Source organism: Microtus pennsylvanicus, chromosome 15 (genome assembly GCF_037038515.1).
Source record: "Microtus pennsylvanicus isolate mMicPen1 chromosome 15, mMicPen1.hap1, whole genome shotgun sequence".
NCBI classification, from domain to species: Eukaryota; Metazoa; Chordata; class Mammalia; order Rodentia; family Cricetidae; genus Microtus; species Microtus pennsylvanicus.
The window spans coordinates 2,312,725-2,331,108 of NC_134593.1; the positions used below are offsets into that span (position 1 = coordinate 2,312,725).

The 18,384-nt window shown below is 50.5% G+C and overlaps 1 protein-coding gene and 1 long non-coding RNA gene across 3 annotated transcripts in view; one reads left to right on the plus strand and one right to left on the minus strand.

Moving 5' to 3' along the window:
- Positions 1 to 1,054: 1,054 nt before the first annotated feature.
- The window catches only part of Kcnk5 (potassium two pore domain channel subfamily K member 5), a 41,788-nt gene continuing 24,458 nt past the window's right edge, over positions 1,055 to 18,384 (minus strand). The window contains exons 1-6 of one of the 2 annotated variants that reach the window (XM_075949657.1): positions 8,932 to 9,446; positions 8,768 to 8,810; positions 7,720 to 7,831; positions 6,102 to 6,268; positions 5,777 to 5,945; positions 1,055 to 3,529 (exon numbers count right to left, since the gene is read on the minus strand). In XM_075949657.1, coding sequence (XP_075805772.1) covers positions 2,664 to 3,529; positions 5,777 to 5,945; positions 6,102 to 6,268; positions 7,720 to 7,831; positions 8,768 to 8,810; positions 8,932 to 8,981 — 1,407 coding nt within the window. In that variant the 5' untranslated portion in view covers positions 8,982 to 9,446 and the 3' untranslated portion in view covers positions 1,055 to 2,663. Of the gene's footprint in view, positions 3,530 to 5,776; positions 5,946 to 6,101; positions 6,269 to 7,719; positions 7,832 to 8,767; positions 8,811 to 8,931; positions 9,447 to 18,384 lie in introns of those variants that run through there. The other variant, XM_075949656.1, reaches the window with a different exon arrangement.
- On the plus strand, positions 11,290 to 14,244 carry LOC142835853 (uncharacterized). The gene is made up of 3 exons (XR_012907947.1): positions 11,290 to 11,463; positions 11,633 to 11,853; positions 13,462 to 14,244. It is a non-coding gene; the product is annotated as an uncharacterized LOC142835853 (long non-coding RNA).

Consider the following 18,384-nt stretch of genomic DNA (forward strand, 5'->3'; position numbering starts at 1 on the left):
TGGTGGGAGGTCCTTTCAGTGATGTCAGACCTACCACAAACCTATGAGCCATCTTCTCATCCCATCACAATGGCTGTGGACAGGCCAGGAACTGTGCTGCCTGGGTTCAAAGCCAACCTCCCCATTTTTACTAATGTTTACACAGCTGTGCCTCAAACACCTGTCTGCTTCCTGCTCCATTCACTTTTAGGACTGAACCACTGCAAGGTGAAGATTTGTCCTTTGTGCTTTGTTGGGTGTTAAATCTGGAAAGGTTATCTGGAAGCTAGTGAGGGGCAGACTTGGCTACCACCATCCTTACCTGTCCTGATGAGCCTTGTCAACTTGACACTATCTGAAAGGAGAGCTTCCACTGAGGAATTGCCTAGATCAGATTGGCCTATGGGCACAGCTGTGGAGGACTGTTTTGATTATAATTCATGAAGGAGAGCTCAACCCATCCCTCGGTGGTTCTGGACTGTATAAGAAACCCAGCTAAGTGTGAGGTATAAGTGAAGCCAACAAATGATGTTCTTCCATGGCTCCTGCCTCCAAGTTTTTAGCCCAGCTTCTCTTGATGATGGACTATGGCCTGGAAGTGTGTAAACCAAACTTTTTCTCAGATTGCTTTGGGGCAGGATATTTGTGACGGCAGCAGATAGAACAGATTATCTCCTCGGCCGTGCTCCCGATGCTCTAGCCTGAGTTCTTTTTTTTTTTTGAGGTTTTACTTATTTTTTTTTATTAAATTTATTTATTTATTAAAGATTTCTGTCTCTTCCCCGCCACCGCCTCCCATTTCCCTCCCCCTCCCCCAATTAAGTCCCCTGATGTCTGTCAGTAGGTCAGAAGGATTGTTGTAGAGCAAAGGGTGCGGCCATCAAGAACTCAGGCTTCTCCTAGACTTACTAGCCTGAGTTCTTGATGGCCGCACCCTTTGCTCTACAACAACCCTTCTGACCTACTGACAGACATCAGATTGTCCTAGGTCTTACATCAGACTGTCAGAGTCTCCCGGCCCATCCCACCCACCCCACCCTGCTCCCAGCCCCACACACCACACAGTAAGTGGGCTTGTTCATGTGTTTTATTGTAAAAATGTTAAAATAAATTACATCTGCCTTCACCACCAGGACATGTATACAGTGTGGTTAGTGTGGCTCCAGAACATTCAACTTAGGACACTGTTCACAGGAGCCAGGCTGTCCCTCCCACCCTGAGGCCAACGTGGCCTCTACAACCGCTTAGAGAATGGTGGAGGTATGAACACACACCTCTCACTGACATCATGTATGGGGCTCTGGCCCTATATGCCCCTCGGTAGAATATACATGGCAAGGGAAGGGGCTGAGGCAGGTTATCATCTCCTGCCCAGCACCCAGTGACCTGCAGTGGTGTTGTCCACACACACACACCCCCAGCTCTGCATAAGGCCTTGACTGGCATTACCACAAAAGAACAAGCTGAGTTGGAAGGACAACAGAGTGCCCTCTACAGACATCCATCCCACTTTGCAGGGACCCTGTTCTTTATTGGCTCTGAAGTCAATGACAGATTCTGGGTATAAAAAGAACAATTCATTAAGAAATATTAATAACAAAAACCATTTAGGCCAGAGCAGGCTAGCTGGAGGTTGAGCATCAAGGACTTATACAGCAGCTAGTTTCCAGACCTCACCAGGAATATCTGGTCCAGTAAAATTCACATTTTCTTTTTTCCCCAGCCCAAATGCGCGCACACACACCCTACCACCACACAGTGGTTTAAGAAGGGAGCTCAATTCACAGTTCTGTAAGCCAAGATGTGGCCTCACCCCATAGGACCCACTAAAAGAGGGGTGAGGGAGAGAGGCAGTGAGGGAATCCTCAGGGAATGAGATGGTGGGTTGGGAGTGTGGGTGCCCAGACTGGGGCTGGGACTTGTACTTCCATTAGGAAGGGGCTGAGGGACCTGGACTTCACGTCTAAGCTCCCTGACCATGCCCGGAGTACTAATTTCCATAGTCACCCATCTTTCTCCTGCACCCCCAGGGTACAGCATTGCTGTTGCTTACAAAGGTAATCTGAGACGGGACAAGGCTCTGGGACAGATAGAGGACCCTCCCCCCCCACACACACACAGCCCCTGCCCTGAGGTTTGCAGTAAAGGGCTTGCTGGGCAGAGCAGTGAGTGGATGAGCAGATGGGTCCTGCTACTACCAAACCCCATCATACCTGTGCCTCCCCAGAAGACTCAAGAACTCCTACATGACAACTCTGGGTCTTACAAGCTCCTCCTTCCAAATGCCTAGCTCAGTGCCTGGCACGCAGGAGGTGCCCATTAATACTGGTGAACTCAGAGAACCGTGTGACAGTCAACCAAACAACGGGGGAAGACTTAACCAACAGACATAGGACCTCCAGGGTGAGTGCTACAGCCTACATGCCTCGAGTCAGCAGATACAACTACCTACATGGCAGGCCCAGGACAGCAACCTCCCCATGGGCGCTGTAGAATGGAGGCCTGTCCTGGGCCGACACCACATCCCATGGAAGCAAGCAACCAGCTGGAGAGGACAGAGGAAAAGCAGGGCCCTGGCTCCCCATCTCATTTCCAGGGCCCTCTCCCCAGGGATCTGGCCATCACAGGACAACCCAGGTGAGGGGAAGAAGCCACTGGAGAGCAGGTGGGGAGCCTGGCCTGCCTCACGTGCCTCTAGGGCTATCTGTCTTATTGTACTCGTTCATCAGCTGCTCATAAGGCACAGAGAGCTCTGACTCGGTGCTGGTGAAGGTGGACTCATCTGATGAAGGGAATTCACCCGTGTTCAAGGGTGCCTCAGCCACAGCCTCCTGCTGAGGCTGCTCCTTTGAGGCCAAATTGTCCTCCATGGAAGACTTGGAGGTTTCCTCATCTGAGAGGCCTGTTTCCTCATTTTCAAAGGTAATGTTGGCATTTTGGAAGATGAGCGGATGATAGTCCAGGGCTTCCCATGGCTCAGCCTCCTCACTGATACGGTCCAGTTGGTTAATAAATACTTCAGAGCCTGGGTAGCCATCTTTGGGAGCCTGCGCTTCAGCCTCCACACCAACTGGCCTCGACACATGCCCTTTGCTTCTGAGAGTCTGAGATACCTCTTCTAAGCTGGGCACTCGGTTTTTGGAATAGACCACCAAAGGTACCAGGGATGCAGGGATGTCAGATAGTCCATCCCCTTGAGGTCCCAGCCCATGTCCAGATCCTGGAACCCTCTCCCCACTTGTTTTCATTGCCTTCTTCCCAATCTGTTTGATGAGGTCATTGTAGGTCTCCTCTTTTTTGGAGAGGAAGCTAAAGATGTTGACGTCTTTGGAGGCTGTACTTCCAGCCATCTGCAGGGCCTTCCGGGAGTGTGGGGAGCTCTCAAAAGATTCCTTTCGCCTCCGCCGCCTCTTCTTAATGGCTTTGTGCACTTCCACAAACATGCTGACCTTCCAGTTGACAAAGAGGGACAGCCAGGCCAATCCCAGGTAGATCCAAAGTTCCACAAAGTAGCGGTACAGGGCATGGTAGTTGGCACTGGGATTCACACCTGTGAAGACAGGAAGCCCAGAGTCAGCAGAAGCCTACCAAAATGGCTGACACCGTGCTGTCCTAGTAAACCACACAGAGCACAGTGTCAAAGACAAGACCTGGGGAGACAGCCCAGGAGGACCCGAGCTCCAACATCAGAATCCACGTACGGACAAGAGCGCTGGTTGTCCTCTTAGAGGACCCATGTTCGATTCCCAGCACCAACAGAGCTGCTTACAACCATTTGTAACTCTAGTTCCAGGGGCTCTGACACTCTCTTCTGGCCTCTTCAGGCGTCAGGCACACAGACATACATACAGGCAAAAATCCCCCTGTATTTTTTTTTAGTTATTCATTCATTTATTTTTTGCTTTTTTTTTAAAGAATCCACGTGAAAGGCCAGGTGTTAAGGAGCACAGCTGTGACACCAGGCAGGGCCCTGAGGCTGACTGGCCAATCACCGAGTCTAATAGATGAGCTCCAGGCTAATGAGATTCTGTCTCAAAAGACCCAAGATCGGAGGGCTTCTGAGCAAATGGCACACTTGAGTGTGCACACAGGCATACGTGCACAACAGAGGCCTAGACTACGTCATCTATCTCCTTCCTGAAGGACTGTGGTTCCAGCACAGCCCAACTCTAAACCCCAGTTTCTCTAATTGCAAAAAGTGGGAACTGAGGCTACTTTTGAGTTGAGGGGAGTTAAAGGGGCTCTTGGGGCGACTGTTAACTAACCAGCTCACGCGTATGCATTTTTCTGCTCCTCCCAGCCAGGGAGCACGTCTCAACTCAGTTAAAAACGGAATGGAAACTCAACATTGGAGGTGCTGGCAGCCTTAGATGGTGAGGGACTAACTGATTTACTGTGAATGATGCTGATGGTTGGGTCAAGATGACCCAGGAAGCACTGACCTGGCAAGAACCACTCCAAACCATCTTTACCCTCCTCCAAGGTGGAGTCAGCCTCCCTATCTCTGCTCTGTCAGGGTAGCTCTTTGATTGATTGGCCTGGACGGCTCCACCATTCTGCACACTCCTCTGCAACACCTTCACCTCACGGCTCCAGAGGTTCACCTTTCTTCTAGAATTAGTCAGGGGACGCGGCTCACTGGGTAAAAGTGCTTCCCTGAGGACCCGAGTTTGCACCCCAGGACACTTGGTAGAAGGAGAGAACCAACTCCTGAAACTGTCCCCTGACCACCACATGCACCACAGTCTTTGTGACTTTCTATTAGCAGCTAGCTTGACCTGCATCCTGCCTTCTAAAGAGGGAAGTAACTTAACTGAAGGGCCTAGAAGAGGCAACCTCAACCTCCAGCCCTTATTAGGGTCTTTCCTGGAGCAGGAGCTAGAGCCCCTGACTGAGGAGGCACCCTGATCTGAAGGCAATCTTGCACAGGGCTTCTGATTACAAGTAGAGTCGGATAATGGCAGCAATGCAGCCCCAACCTCACATGGCTGATTTCTACCCTCAGCGCCCAGGAACCAAAGCAGATTCAAGTGTGTAACTTTTCTTACGGACCACTAAAGAAAGGAGGATGGGTCTAGTGTCTCACTGGAGCTCAGACGTATGGCTAAAGGTACCACAGGCTCATCCTCAGCAGGCTCTGGGGCCCTGAACTAAACAATGATAGGGTTGTGCCTGTAACTTTGTGTTCAGACAGCAGGCGGGTCCCAGGAAGCTGGGGTCAGAAGTGTTCACTGTAGCAAGCGTCTTGTTCCCTCCACCCACTCAGCTGCCCCCTCGCAGCATTCCACACAAAATGGGGCACAGGCATGACCTCCACTTGCCCTCTGGGCAAAGCAGCTGGCGCCGTGACCTCTGGGAGCAGAGGTGGAGGTCAAGAGGGAGGGGCACAGACTGACATAATTAGGAATCAGGAGGCTGTGCAGGATGTAGGCACAAGGAACTGAGCATGGGTGGCTGGGACAGGCGCAAGCCCTCCCACAAAGGGGACAAAGAACCTCTTCACTGCCTGTGGGGATTAAGCAGAGGAGGAGGGCAAGGCTGAGGGGGCAGGGCAGTGGGGAGAAGGCCTCCCTTGTCTGGGAGCCACCCTGGTTCAGCTGGTGGTGTGTGTGTGGTTGCATACATGCAGAAGGCAAGAATCCAGCTGTGGCTGGTGTGTGTGTGCGTGCACACACGTGCCTGTGCTGGGGGGGGGGCAGGGCAGGAGAGAGATAAGGATATTTATAAGGTACCGTCGTCAGACTGAAACTGGAGATGGTGATGTGGCAGAGGTCGGGGGAAGGAGGAAGGGACTCACCAGCCACAAAGTCCCCAAAGCCAATGGTGGAGATGGTGATGAAGGAATAGTAGAGGCCCTCAATGTAGTTCCATTCTTCTGTCACCATGAACACAAAGGGCGGGATCACCAGGTGGACCAGGACGCCCCACACGATGAAGATGGCTGTGCATGTGATCTGAGCCTTCCGCTGGTGGAGTGATGGGAAAGCATGTCAGCCATGGGAAAGACTCTAGGATCCCGGCTGGGACACAGAGCCCAAGGTGCTCCAGCAGACCCAACAGGACGGCCGTCTTCTGTAGCAACACCTTCCTCCCCTTAACTGTATCTAGGGTTTGAGACATACCAGACTCACTCCTCTCCTCGTAAGAAACTGGCCCAGCCTCTTGGCACGTCCCCCGAAGAACTTGCCCAGGGCACTGATCCACGTCAAGCACAGCGGCACCCCAAAGAGACCATAGAAGACACAGAAGAGGCGCCCAGCTGGGGTCTTGGGAGCCACGTTGCCATAACCTGAGGGAAGGTAGAGTCAAGTAAGGGACACATCACAGCCACGATTATGGAACCACAGCTGGGTTCTTGCCTCCTGTGTGCATGCACCTACACACACACACCACCACCACCACCACCACCACCACAGCTGGGTTCTTGTCTCCTGCGTGCATGCACTCCCAGGCCCCACACCAGCTTCAGAAGGATACACACTTTAAGATAACCTGATCCTGTTCTAGTAACATAGATATTTAGGCAATATTTCCCTTGATCAAGCTCTGACCCTGGTCATTTTTACAACTATTTCTACACTAAGGGCTTTGTGTCCTCCATTATCCTGGGAGCTCCCTGTGGACAGGCACTAGGCCCACCATCATTAGGTACTCCACTCGCTCTTTTGGTACTGTTATGCAAATGAGACAGAGATGGCCTGCCCTCAATGATTAGACACCAAGAAGCAGTGTGGAGAACAGACTCCAAAGAGGGCCACTCCTAATCCCTCTGCCTTTATGCAAATGCTCATGTCAAGGAGCAGAGTCTATGAATCTGAGTATCAGTGACTTGGTTGGCCAGAGAGGAAGAAATGATATGGCAGCTGAGGCTGGAAAAGCCCACTGCTTCTCCCTGCCTTTAGGCACTTCGGAGATTCTTCCTTTAGAGTCTAGCTGCAGAGCCACATGCAGAGGCCCTAAGTGTCCAGCCTCAGCCAACAGTCAAACAATGGGTCGGAGAAGACAGCATGGACTCCAGGCCGGTGGGGCAGTCACTATTTGATTGCCATATACTGGAGAGCCCACACAATAACTGTCAGCTGAAACTAGCCAACCCCCCAAAGGTGGAAGACTGTAACTGCTTTAAGCCACTGACTTCTAGAGTGGCCAGCCACATAGTCAGATAATATTGGACCTTTGGGCGGTGAGCAGTCTAGCTAACCTGTGTGGCTCTGGCCACCGGACCATGCCAATATTGCTACCTAAAGAGACCCAGCAGAATTCAGAATCCAAGTAAGGGCTGGATGGGTGTGGTGGCCTGCCTATAACATCCCAGCACACAGGTAGCAAAGACATGGGATCCCTGGAGCAAACTGACTAGCTAGATTAGCCAAAATGGTGAACTTTTGGTTTGGTAGAGACCATGCCTTAATACATAGAGAGCAATCAAAGAAGATGCCAATGTCAACCTTGGACTCCCACACATACAAACACACATGCACTCACATGCATGCATACACTACGCATACATACATATGCAGAAATAATACAAATACCAAGTTCAAATCAGGACCTATGGAAGTAGTTGTACAGGTATAACCAATTACCCAGGACTTCCTAAGTCCTTCCTAATCAGGACAGGGTAAAACTGTGTGTGTACTTGATAGCCAACATGGCTTCAGTCACCTAAGCTGGATTCCTCCGAGGTTCTGAGGAGTGAGGATGTGGACATGGGTATACTGAAGGTTTAAGGGGACTCACCAATGGTGGTGATGACCGTGGCTGCAAAAATCATCGCATTAGGCCAGTTCCAGTTGTTGAAAGTCTGGTTACCTGTAATGGCCACACCCTGATCTGCAGCATCAGACACCACCTAAAAATAAACAACAAAACACGGGGAAGGTCAGGGCTGAAATGATTTCTGGGTGCTAGAGAGGCAGCTCAGTGAGAGTCCTCCTTGCCTGGCATGCATACATACTCTGAGCTCCATTCCCAGCACAGCATAAACCTGGCACCATGGCACACTCTTATAAAAGCTGATACTGAAGAGGGAGCAGGAGGAGCCGGCGGTGGTGGTGCTCACCTTTAATCCCAGCACTCGGGACAGAGGCAGGCAGATCTCTGAGTTCAAGGCCAGCCTGGTCGACAGAGCGAGTTCCAGGACAGCCAGGACTACACAGAGAAACCCTGTCTCAAAAAAACAAAAAAGAAGGGAATGAACTATCAGGATCAAGACCATCCTTTGAAGTCAGCCTGGGCTATCTGAGACTCAGCAACAACACACCTCAGAGTATCTTCACTTAACCAATATCAAAGTTCCTAGCAGTGCCGTTGCTATACAGCTGAAACACTTTATAGAGAGGACAAGGAAGGTTGAATGATCTACCCAGGTCCACGTAGCTAGGGAGAGATGTGAACTAGGCACTTGGCTCCAAAATTTGACAGAAACGTGTTTCCAAATCACCCACAAAGCTAAGAAAGCTTTTACCACAGGCTGCCAGGAAGAGGGCTTTTCGAAAGAGTTCCCTGGTGGTGTTGGTCCCAGGACTGAACTCCAAGAGCTCCGTATGCAATGCAATTGCCTTGGAAGTCTCCTATACCTAAGTCCTCTATGGCCTGGGAAGGAACTCCAACCGTTTTCCCTGTGGGACAGCCACTGAGTTCAGCTCTTGGCCAACGATGTGTGTCCTTGTCCTTGGGGATATGCAAACCAGCTAACCATCCTTCCCCCTAAACACACACACACACACACACACACACACACACACACACACACACACACACGGGGGGGGGGGGATGCTCACGTGACCTTCCCCGAAGAGCCTTTCTTCTCTCTGCCCTGGGATAAGCAACTGTTGGGGCAGAGACAGATAAACTGGTGCTGAGTACCCTTCAAGGTGATCAAAACTGTGTTACCAGTCCCACAGAGTCCCAGTAGGCAGGGGGCCCCTGGGCATTCTCAAAGCACCACACCTGCTCCACAAACCTCTATCCGCCTTACTCCAAACTTCCGCTCTGCCCATCACTCAGCTCTCATCCAACCCATGGAGCTGTACCAGCTGCCAGAGCTGGCACCCGAGAGTCCTTTATGGGGAATGGGGGGTTTCAAGTTCTGTCATTCAAGGTCAGCCCCAGGGTTGACCCATCAGACTAGAGACCAGAAACTCAGCCAAATTTCCTATAAAATCCAAGCCAAGGACAGCAGGGAACAGCGAGAGCTAGAAACAAAGGCAAAGTGGAGAAGCCATCATTTCTAAGCCGCCCGAAGCATGACTGAGGTTTGGAGGGAAGGAGGGAACGCATGGATGGCTTCGAAGGAATGCACAGTTTGCAGAAGCAGCAGAGGCCGTGTAAATGGATCTGCGTACTCAGTGAAGAATTTTCCATGATGACATGCCTGCCCGACACCCCATCAGACCACAGGCCGCTTGCTGTTCTACCTCCCACTGTCATTCCCAAGCCTAGGAGACATGGGAAACAGGGGCTCTCACAGTGACATTACCCAGGGCACTTGGAGGTGTAAGCAGTCTATGTATATGGGCATCTTAGATGCTAACAGACCTGTAGGACCATCCAACAGGTTCTTTCTTCAATTCTGGGGGATTGAGCCCAGGGGCTCACACCTGCTGGAAGATAGCTCTGGTAACAAGCCACACCTCAGCATCCAATTTTTAACTTTAAAAATCTATCTGAACAAGAGGATGAGGAAATTCTAGAGCCCCACGTGTTGACATTAAACAGATGAGGAAAAAAGGCAGAGCCATTTCAGCCCCCACCTGTTACCTCAGATAGAAATCTTAAGCCAGACAGCCTGAAATAAAACAAAGTGTGCAGGAATGGGGGTGTGACTTGACTGTAGAGTGCTCACCTCGCCCAGGTGGCACACTTGCCATCCCAGCACTTGGAAGGTGGAAGCAGCATTAGGAGCTTAAAGCCAGCCTACGGTAGAGACTCTGTCTCAAAAACAAATAAGCAAGGAGCTAGAGAGAGGGCTCAGAAGTTAACAGCACGTCTACTCACGGAGGATCCAAGTTTGGTTCCCAGTCCCCACATCAGGCTGCTCACATCTGCCTGTAACACCAGATTCAGGGAGATCCAGTGTTTTTGGCCTCCAGGGACACCTTCATGCATTTGCACATACCCAAATGCACACACATACATAGAATTAAAATTTATAAAAATCAGGTTTAGATAAATAAATAATAGCACTCAGGAAATAAAGGGAGGTGAATCTCTGAGTTTGAGGCCAGCCTGATCTATATCACAAGTTCCAGACTAGTTAGAGTTATATAATAATAACCTATCTCGAACAAACAAACAAACAAAAACCCAAACAAGCAAATCAATCAATAGAATGCCTTTGATTTGGATCTAAAATGACATTGGGTTACCACCTCTGATCATTCCCATTGAAAGATGTCAGAAAGCAAGCTGTCTGTGTGTTTACAAAAAGAAAAAAGGGTAAATTCTAGATATTTTGTTTTTGAAACCATCTCTCTATGAAGCCCAGGCTGATCTCAAACTCAGTTTTCCTACTTCAGTCTCCTGAATGCTGGGCTTCCAAGTGTGACTTCCATCAACTCTGACTCCTGAAACCTTCTGGGAAATGTGAACATTTGGAAGAAGTTGAGTACACTTCCTTCACTGAAGGGTGCAGAGCCTCGATGTCATGTGTAAGGCTCCAGAGCCAGCAAGGCGATCGATCTGCAGTCAGCTTCAACAGTGCAAACTGGAGAGAGGAAGAGTGTCTCAGCCCATTCACAGGCAGCTCAACATCCCTAAACAGGACTCTCATCACCAGCCAACAGAGGACCCCAGGGTCATGCCAAGGCCTGGCTTCTACAATGGTTCCTTTCATTTACTCAATGGCACAGCCAAGTCATCAACAACTTACCACTCCCTTGGGCGGAAGATGCAAAATTAAGAACCAGTGCAGAAAGGGAAGATGACCTTAATACCACAGTCAGAATTAATACAAAATGAGTATATTTTCAGTCTTCACACTTTGAATCGGAAAAGGCCAGTGGAGAAGTGGAGAGGACTGGAGCGATGGTTCCGTGTTTGCCAGGTGGGGGGTGGGGGCTGTTGTTCCAATCTAGCTGAAACAGTAAGTTCCAGGTCCATTAATTGACCCTGTCTCAAACAATGAGGCAGAGACAGAGAAAGACACTCAGTGCAGAACTCTGGCTTCTACTCGTACATTCATATACCACCACCACACATACATATGTGCGAAAAAGAAAAAAAAACTGAAAAAGTTAGCATAGGACGAAGGGGAGAGTCCCTGGTCTCAGCTGACCACAGATCAGCAAACACCAGGGTGAAAAGTAAACCCCGAAATGGATTATCTACCCAGGGTTGGAGATACCAAGTTCATTGCGTTTCAGGGTCAGTTCCACTCTGTGCTAGGCTACACACATCATGTAACCAAGAGCTGACAGTCGAGAAGAGCCACCAGGGAAGCTTTTGCAGAGAACAATCTGCCGCTGCAGTTATCAGCTCCTGGTACTGAGAAGTCCACCAGGGAATTACACACACACACACACACACACACACACACACACATATGAAGAAAGCTCTGCTTTCTGGAAGGTGGAGAGACGGTGTTCCCGGGGTGCATTGCATGTCAGGAGGGGGATACAGTTGTCAACAGACAGGATCTGTCTTCTCACAGGTTTTCTCTCATGGCTGACAGAGATGAGGCTGTCATGACATGGATGGCAGGCTTCAGGATTCACGGACAGCCCTACCCAAGATGCCTACCCACTCAAAGGCCACCTGAGATTTCGAAGTCTTGAGAAAGAACTAAACAGCCACCCAACACAGAGTTGAAGAATACAGGAAGAAGACATGAAGAATGGCAATGCTGGCCTTCCTGCCCTCACCCCACTGGTGGTAAGTCTTTCTGAATAAGAACTTGCAGCCTCAGCCTCTCCCTCCCTGGGTTAACAAGAGCCACGGCTCACCTGCTTTCCCTGTGACTTGCCTGAGTTCTCCTGAGTCATCTACCAAGGACAGATATGGAAGATATGGAAGGTAGGCCTCTTCTGACTCAGAGTCCCTAACCCCATTAACCTTCATGAAGCCTTGCAATGGTGGGAAGACACTGCTGTAGAAGGGTGGCAAAAGGAGTAGATGGGCACACAAGGTAAAGACTTGGACATCTGTGTTTAGAATCTGTGGCAACTCCAAGCTTCCCTCCCTCCACTGCTTTAACAGACCTGGGGCTCTCCAGTGCCCCCTCTCTGTTGCTTCTCTATGCACCCTTCTCAAATGTGGCTGGTTTGGAATCTGCATGGCTCCATGCCAAAGCTGGAACAAAGATGGGGGTGGGGAGGGGATGATCACAGAATGGGACAGAGTGTTGCTGTGGCCAGACACCCATTTGCTTGGACTTTGACACATACAGCACCCGCCTGACTCTTCCCAATTCTGCCAGTCATCACTTGGCACAGAGCTGAGTCTAGATGTGAACTTGGGGAGGGCCAGCTACCCATGTTCCCACTGTGCAGAGCCACGGTTCTGCTGGAGACACATGGCTGGCCATGGCTGGGATTCCACGGGGTAAGGAGGAGGCCTGAACCAGTCTCCCAGAACAGAAGGGCTGACCCAGGATGGAGGTCATTCCTGGGTCAGGGGAGGGCCATGGGGGAGTCAGACAAACCCTGTTAGACAAGGCGTCCTGTTCTCAGGGTTAGGGAAACAGCTTTCACCGGAGGAGGTGGCCCCTGTTCATTCGCAATACTCTTTAACTTGGCTCCTAAATTCACAAGAGACAATATTTTCATTTTCTGCCTAAGCCTGGAGGACGATAGAGAGAGGGGGCTGAGCCTGCACAATCCAGGCCAGGCTCCTGTTTGGAGACGGAATTGAGTTCCCCACTTGTCACCTTCATCATAAAGCCAGTGTGATTTATTGAGGTCTTACTACATGCCAAAGGTTGTGCTCAGCATTTTACATGCCTTTTAGCTCATTTAATGAGGACAGAATTCTGCTGGGAAAGACACTATCATTTTTTCCACATTGCAAATGAGAAACCAAGGCTGAGACAGCAAGGAAGTAGTAACCAGAGGTCATGGTACTAAAAGCTACAAGGCTGGGACTAGAACCCAGGGTTCTAGTCACGGTGATCCTAATCCCATCCCCAACAGAGGATGCAGGAAGGACTATGCACAGTTCCCCTCCTTCCCATCAGCTGAAAAAACAGGGCCCTAAACCCAGCGTGGCCACTCCCATTCAGGCCTCCAGTAAGCCAACATCTATGCCCCGACTATGAATTACGGACACCAGCCACGCACACCATCACACAGTTTAGGACGTTTCTTTGCACAGGGCAGGGGAAACTGTGGCTAAGGCATGAGCCACATCCATCTAACCAGCAATCATGCAGTTATGCAGTCTTGCCTGCAACTCCTGTGGCCACTATGGCTTCCCAAACATAGAACCCTCCTCTACTGTGTAAGATACAACCCAAGTAACTGGCATCTCTTCTTGCCCCTGCAGAGCGACAACCTATGGTGCTCTCCAAGTAAGAACCAGCATCTTTGCACTCTCCTTGGCTGCTGCTGGATCCCTTCCCACGTTCGCATGGTCCCACTGGCCTGGAAAGCCACCTCACCTGCCCAGACTGCAGACGCTGAAACCATTCAGTTTCCTCTCGGTGGCTCCTCCAGACACCATCTCCTAACTGTGTCACTCTTACGCTGATATTTGGGCACATATGGGGACAGGTGCTGATCAAAGTACTTAATAAAACACTTTGTTCAGTGAGTGGCTGCGCCTTGAAAAGCAGGAACCACTATTAGTCTATTGTTAAGATGAGAAGCAGGCTCCAGCCCAAGGTCAGTGGTGGAGCTGGGATTCGAACCCAGGTAGTACCACTATAGTACAGAGGGAGTGGGCAGGACACGTGTTAAGTTGTTCGGTACGATGACGCCAGGCTTATAACACATCACCCCAGGTAATAACTAAGACAACGTTAAATGTCACCAGAAAAGGCGGGTCCCCTGCCATATAAGCCCCAAGAAGGGAGAGATTTTGTCTTCCTGGAGCTTAGGCTCTGCCTAGCATAATATAGCTGCACAATTAAATACTGTTAAGTGAGTATGGATACAGAATGGGGTTCATTTGTCTTCTGATGCCTACACACCCAACATCTTTGAGGATTGTTCTAAAGTAGTTTGCTTTGCTTTTAGGTAGGAACTCATTGTGTGGCCGTGGCTGGCTTGGAATTTGCTATATAGACCAGGTTGGCCCCTGCATCTCTGTGCTAGGATTAAAGGCTTGCACCATCATGCCCGGCTATAATTGCGTTTTAAACAATTTTATCTACAACAAAGTAGAGATTTTTGTCCATTATAAAAGGGGAGATGCAAGCCCCAGAAATGGTAGGGTGTTCAGGATAAGGCTGAATACTGGGGTGGGGAAGACTGATGACAACCTCTCACTGAGGGACAGTGGTTCCCCCAATCTAAGGGAAGGGAAAGGAGTCAGCTGGAGAGGGGATGGGGGGGCAGAGACAGAAAGAGCAAAGGAAAGGCTACAAGACAGCAGAGCAAGCAGTGAGTGAGCTAGGGGTAGGGGAATACCCATGGGGTGACCAGATTGTCCTTCCTGCAGGAAGGACACCTGACACCTCCGGAAACCCTCACAAAGGCGGTGGCTATCGAAAGACCAGGAAAAGGAAGGAATATAGAAGTCAATGAAGACTGATGTATTTACTACCAGCCTGGCACTTCACTGACTCCTTGCCAACACCTCGCTCCACATACACTCACCCCTAGTCACAGACAGTCCACTGTAGCGATGACAGACTGAGTCATCTCACTTGGGAGTGAGCTGGACAGGGTCTCTCAAAGGCCAGCAGCCTTGGCTAAACTACTTGGCTGCTCTTGGCCTGTATTTTCTGAACACACGAGGAGCATCCAGGACCCAGTGAGAGTTGGCCAAGTGTGTCTGTCATCAGCATGACAGGCTCATCTGTCTTTCTCTGTCTAAAGTAAGAGCACAGACACTGTAGACAAGTCAGATCCAAGTAAAAGCCACTCCCCCCCACAAAAAAAACGGGAGAAGTGTCAAATCCTGGACAGGGCGAGAAGTTCAGCCTATGCCTAGAAGGCAGGGTCTGTGAGAAGAGGTGGCAACTGTCTCTTCCTTTTTCTTCCTCTATCTTCTCATCTCTTAGTTTTCTCGGGACACATGGAGAAATCAGTGTCTCCATAGCTGGGCAGGGAGAAACCAAGGCTCACCATCCTTCAAAAGGGAACCTTATCAGCTGCCTCTAGTTTTGAGTCATCCTCACTGTAAGCCAGCCAACTAAGCAAACAGGTAAGGTCAAGGCCAGCAGGGACAGATGGCTACTTCTCTGAACTTAGTTCCTAACTGTCCCCAGCGTCACAATCAACAAAAGTCTGCCTGCCACTGGCCTCACACTCACTCACTGTCCATGCCCACTGGTCTCTAATATGATCCCTTCCAGACAAAAAGCCAGGGGGAAGCAGGCCCAACAGGAATGGAGGCATTCTCTGCACAGAAGTCACAGTTGTTTCGGCCTACTGAGTATAGCAACTGTCTTTTTTTTTTTAAGCTACAGACAGGCATAGGTCAAAGAAGGGAGACCCCAAACCATCCTTCATCCCTCAAAGCAGTTTAGGATTCGGGGAGTCAATGGGGAGTGTTAGTATGCCCAGCTGAGCAGCGGGCACCCACTCAATCTGATAATCCCCACTGAGACTGGGGACATACCAAAACTATCTTGGAAGGGCTAGTGGTAGGTACCACTGCCTCCCCTGGCCACCACCGCCCAGCCTGTTCGCAGATTTTTAAAATTTCTCCCAAAGGTTACCTGGAGGTGGTGGTGAACATCTTTAATTCCAGCACTCGGGAGGCAAAGGCAGGCGGATCTCTGTGAGTTTGAGGCCAGCCTGGTCTACAGAGTGAGTTCCAGGGCAGCCATGGATACACAGTGAAACCCTGTCACTTTGCAGTGGGGGGGGGTCCCCAAAAGTGAGGCATGGTGATGCACGCTTGCAATCCTCACACTCCAGGAGGTAAGGGGAGAATCACACGCTCATGGCCAGCCTGGGCTAACAAAAAGAGACACACACCAAACCAAACCAACAAGAAAACAAATTTTTTTCAAAGCAAACTAAAAACAAATGAAAAACTTTTGCAGCTGCCTGTAGTGCAGGGAGTGGGAGCGGAGAACTAGGGCCTTCTATCTTTCTATCTGAGCGGAGAACATAGGGCAGGGAGGAATTTCTGGTATTTTCCTCACTGCCTTCTCCCCAGCGCAGGGTGACTGGGGTGTGTCTCAGAGGGCAGCCACAGCTCAGATCAAGAGTCCAGTCGTACCACCTTCCTCCCCGTGCCAGCAGGAGGCCCAGCTCACAACATCTTGTCTTACCCAAGAAAGGGCAGGTCTCCTTTGGGGCAGATGGTGGGGGGCCTGGGGGAGCAGTCGCTGCAGTTTCAACGGGCTAGATGTCATAGCATCCTCTCTACCAAGACCTGGAGACTTTCCAGGAACCTTTAGCCTCTCTAACTACATCTTCTCTACAAAAGAAGATCTGACCATGACCTCCTAAAATTCCAGTTTTCTACTGCCCAGACCAGCGCCTTTCCTCACCCTACCCTTCCTCTTCTTTGGCATGTTCAAAATATATATTGCTTCCAGCATGGAAAATTAATACTCCCAGGTCAGGAGCCCCACTGCCGGGCCCACAGTTTTCTGTCTTCTTCCTATACTCTCTTAGACCGGAGAGAAGGCCCTTCCTGTCTATACTCCCAGGTCAGGAGCCCCACTGCCAGGCCCAGTTTTCTGTCTTTTTCCCATACTCTCTTAGACCGGAGAGAAGGCCCTTCCTGTCTATACTCATGTTTCATTCTTGAAGAAAAGTGTCCAGCGCCCACCCACTGAAAAAGCAACCATCTATAGAAGAACTCACAGAGTACAGGCGAGGCTCCACCCCACACACGGCCATGGTAGCCCTGCAGTGCCTCACACCAGATTCATACTCCAAGCCCAGAAACCCAGGCAGCCCATGAGGCAAGGTAGAAAATGGCAGGCTTTAGGGGACCCACTTATCCTCCAAGAAGCAGGGAGCCACAGCATAGTGACAAGTAAGTAATGGGTAGGTAGGGGATACAGTGTGCAAACACTGGATGAAGAGTGGGGATGATTCACATCCCAGGCAGGAAGTAGCAAAGGGCACGAAATTCTACCACGTGACTCAGAACAGTGAGTTAAAGTTCATGAATTACTTCTGGAATTTTATGTTGAATACTTTTGGACCACAGTTGACCATAAGTAATCAGAAATTTATAGAAAGTGAAACCACAAAGGAAGATTACTGTGCTGTGGCTTCTTGACCTGGACAGTACCTAACATAGAGGAGGGGAAGCAGTTAGTCTTCCACCCACGTGTCGATGTGTGAAGGCCAGAGACTGTCCTCTGCTATCTTCCTGAGCTCCTCTCCACCTTCATTTTTCTAGGCAAGGTCTCTCACTGAACCTGGAACTCAGATTCAGTTAGACTGGCTAGCTAGAGGGCTCCAGGAACCCATCTGTTTGTGCCTCCTGAGGGCTGGAATTACAGACACATGTTTCTGCACCTGGATTTGGGCACTGGCTGTGAACCCAGGTTCTCGTGTTTGCATGGCAAGCATTTTTAACGGTTGAACTAGCCCCCCATCCCCTCAACCAATTTTCAAAAACAGCTACCCTGGACCCAAGGTCTGTTTGTGACTGTCTTCCCATCCAGCTTTGGGATTCCCCTGCTGCCCTCCCCGCCCTCTCTCAGCAGCCTCTGTGGAGCTCAGAGACACCACCTGCAAGGTCTCACGCTCTCTCGAACTCCAGAACTCCTGGGAGCAGGCTTGTGCCAAAAGGGAGCAGCAGGGTTTTTAGCAGTTACGTCTGGGTTTCCGACTTTCACAGGCCTGGGAACCCAGTCTGCACTTGGAAGGGACAAAGAAAACAAAGCAGGTGGCCCTGTCCCCATTGTTCTCACCCTGGGATAGTCACCTGCCCTGTTCCCGGCAGGCAGCCGGCCCTCCTCCCATCAATGCAGAGAGGGCAAAGTTTGGCCTGGACTGACCGAACCAGGAGTACAGGGAAAGACTGCAGGGGTCTGAGCTCAGGATGGAATGTCAGCAAGGACCCTGAGGCACCAGTAGAGCTGGAAATCCCTGCGCATGGATAGAGTCACAGAGCACAGCTGCTTGCCCAAGAACCGGCCTTGGGGAGCTAGAAAGCTCCACCCCCCCCCCCCCCCCCCCCCCGCACTCCAGCAGGCTCCTCTGGAGCCGAGCTGGAAGACAGGACAGGCATCTTTCATGGCCCTGCAGCATCTGAGCCCCCAGTTCACCACCACTGCCCTCCCAAACGGTCCAAGTCCCTGCTCTGTACTAGTATGTGTGTGTCCAT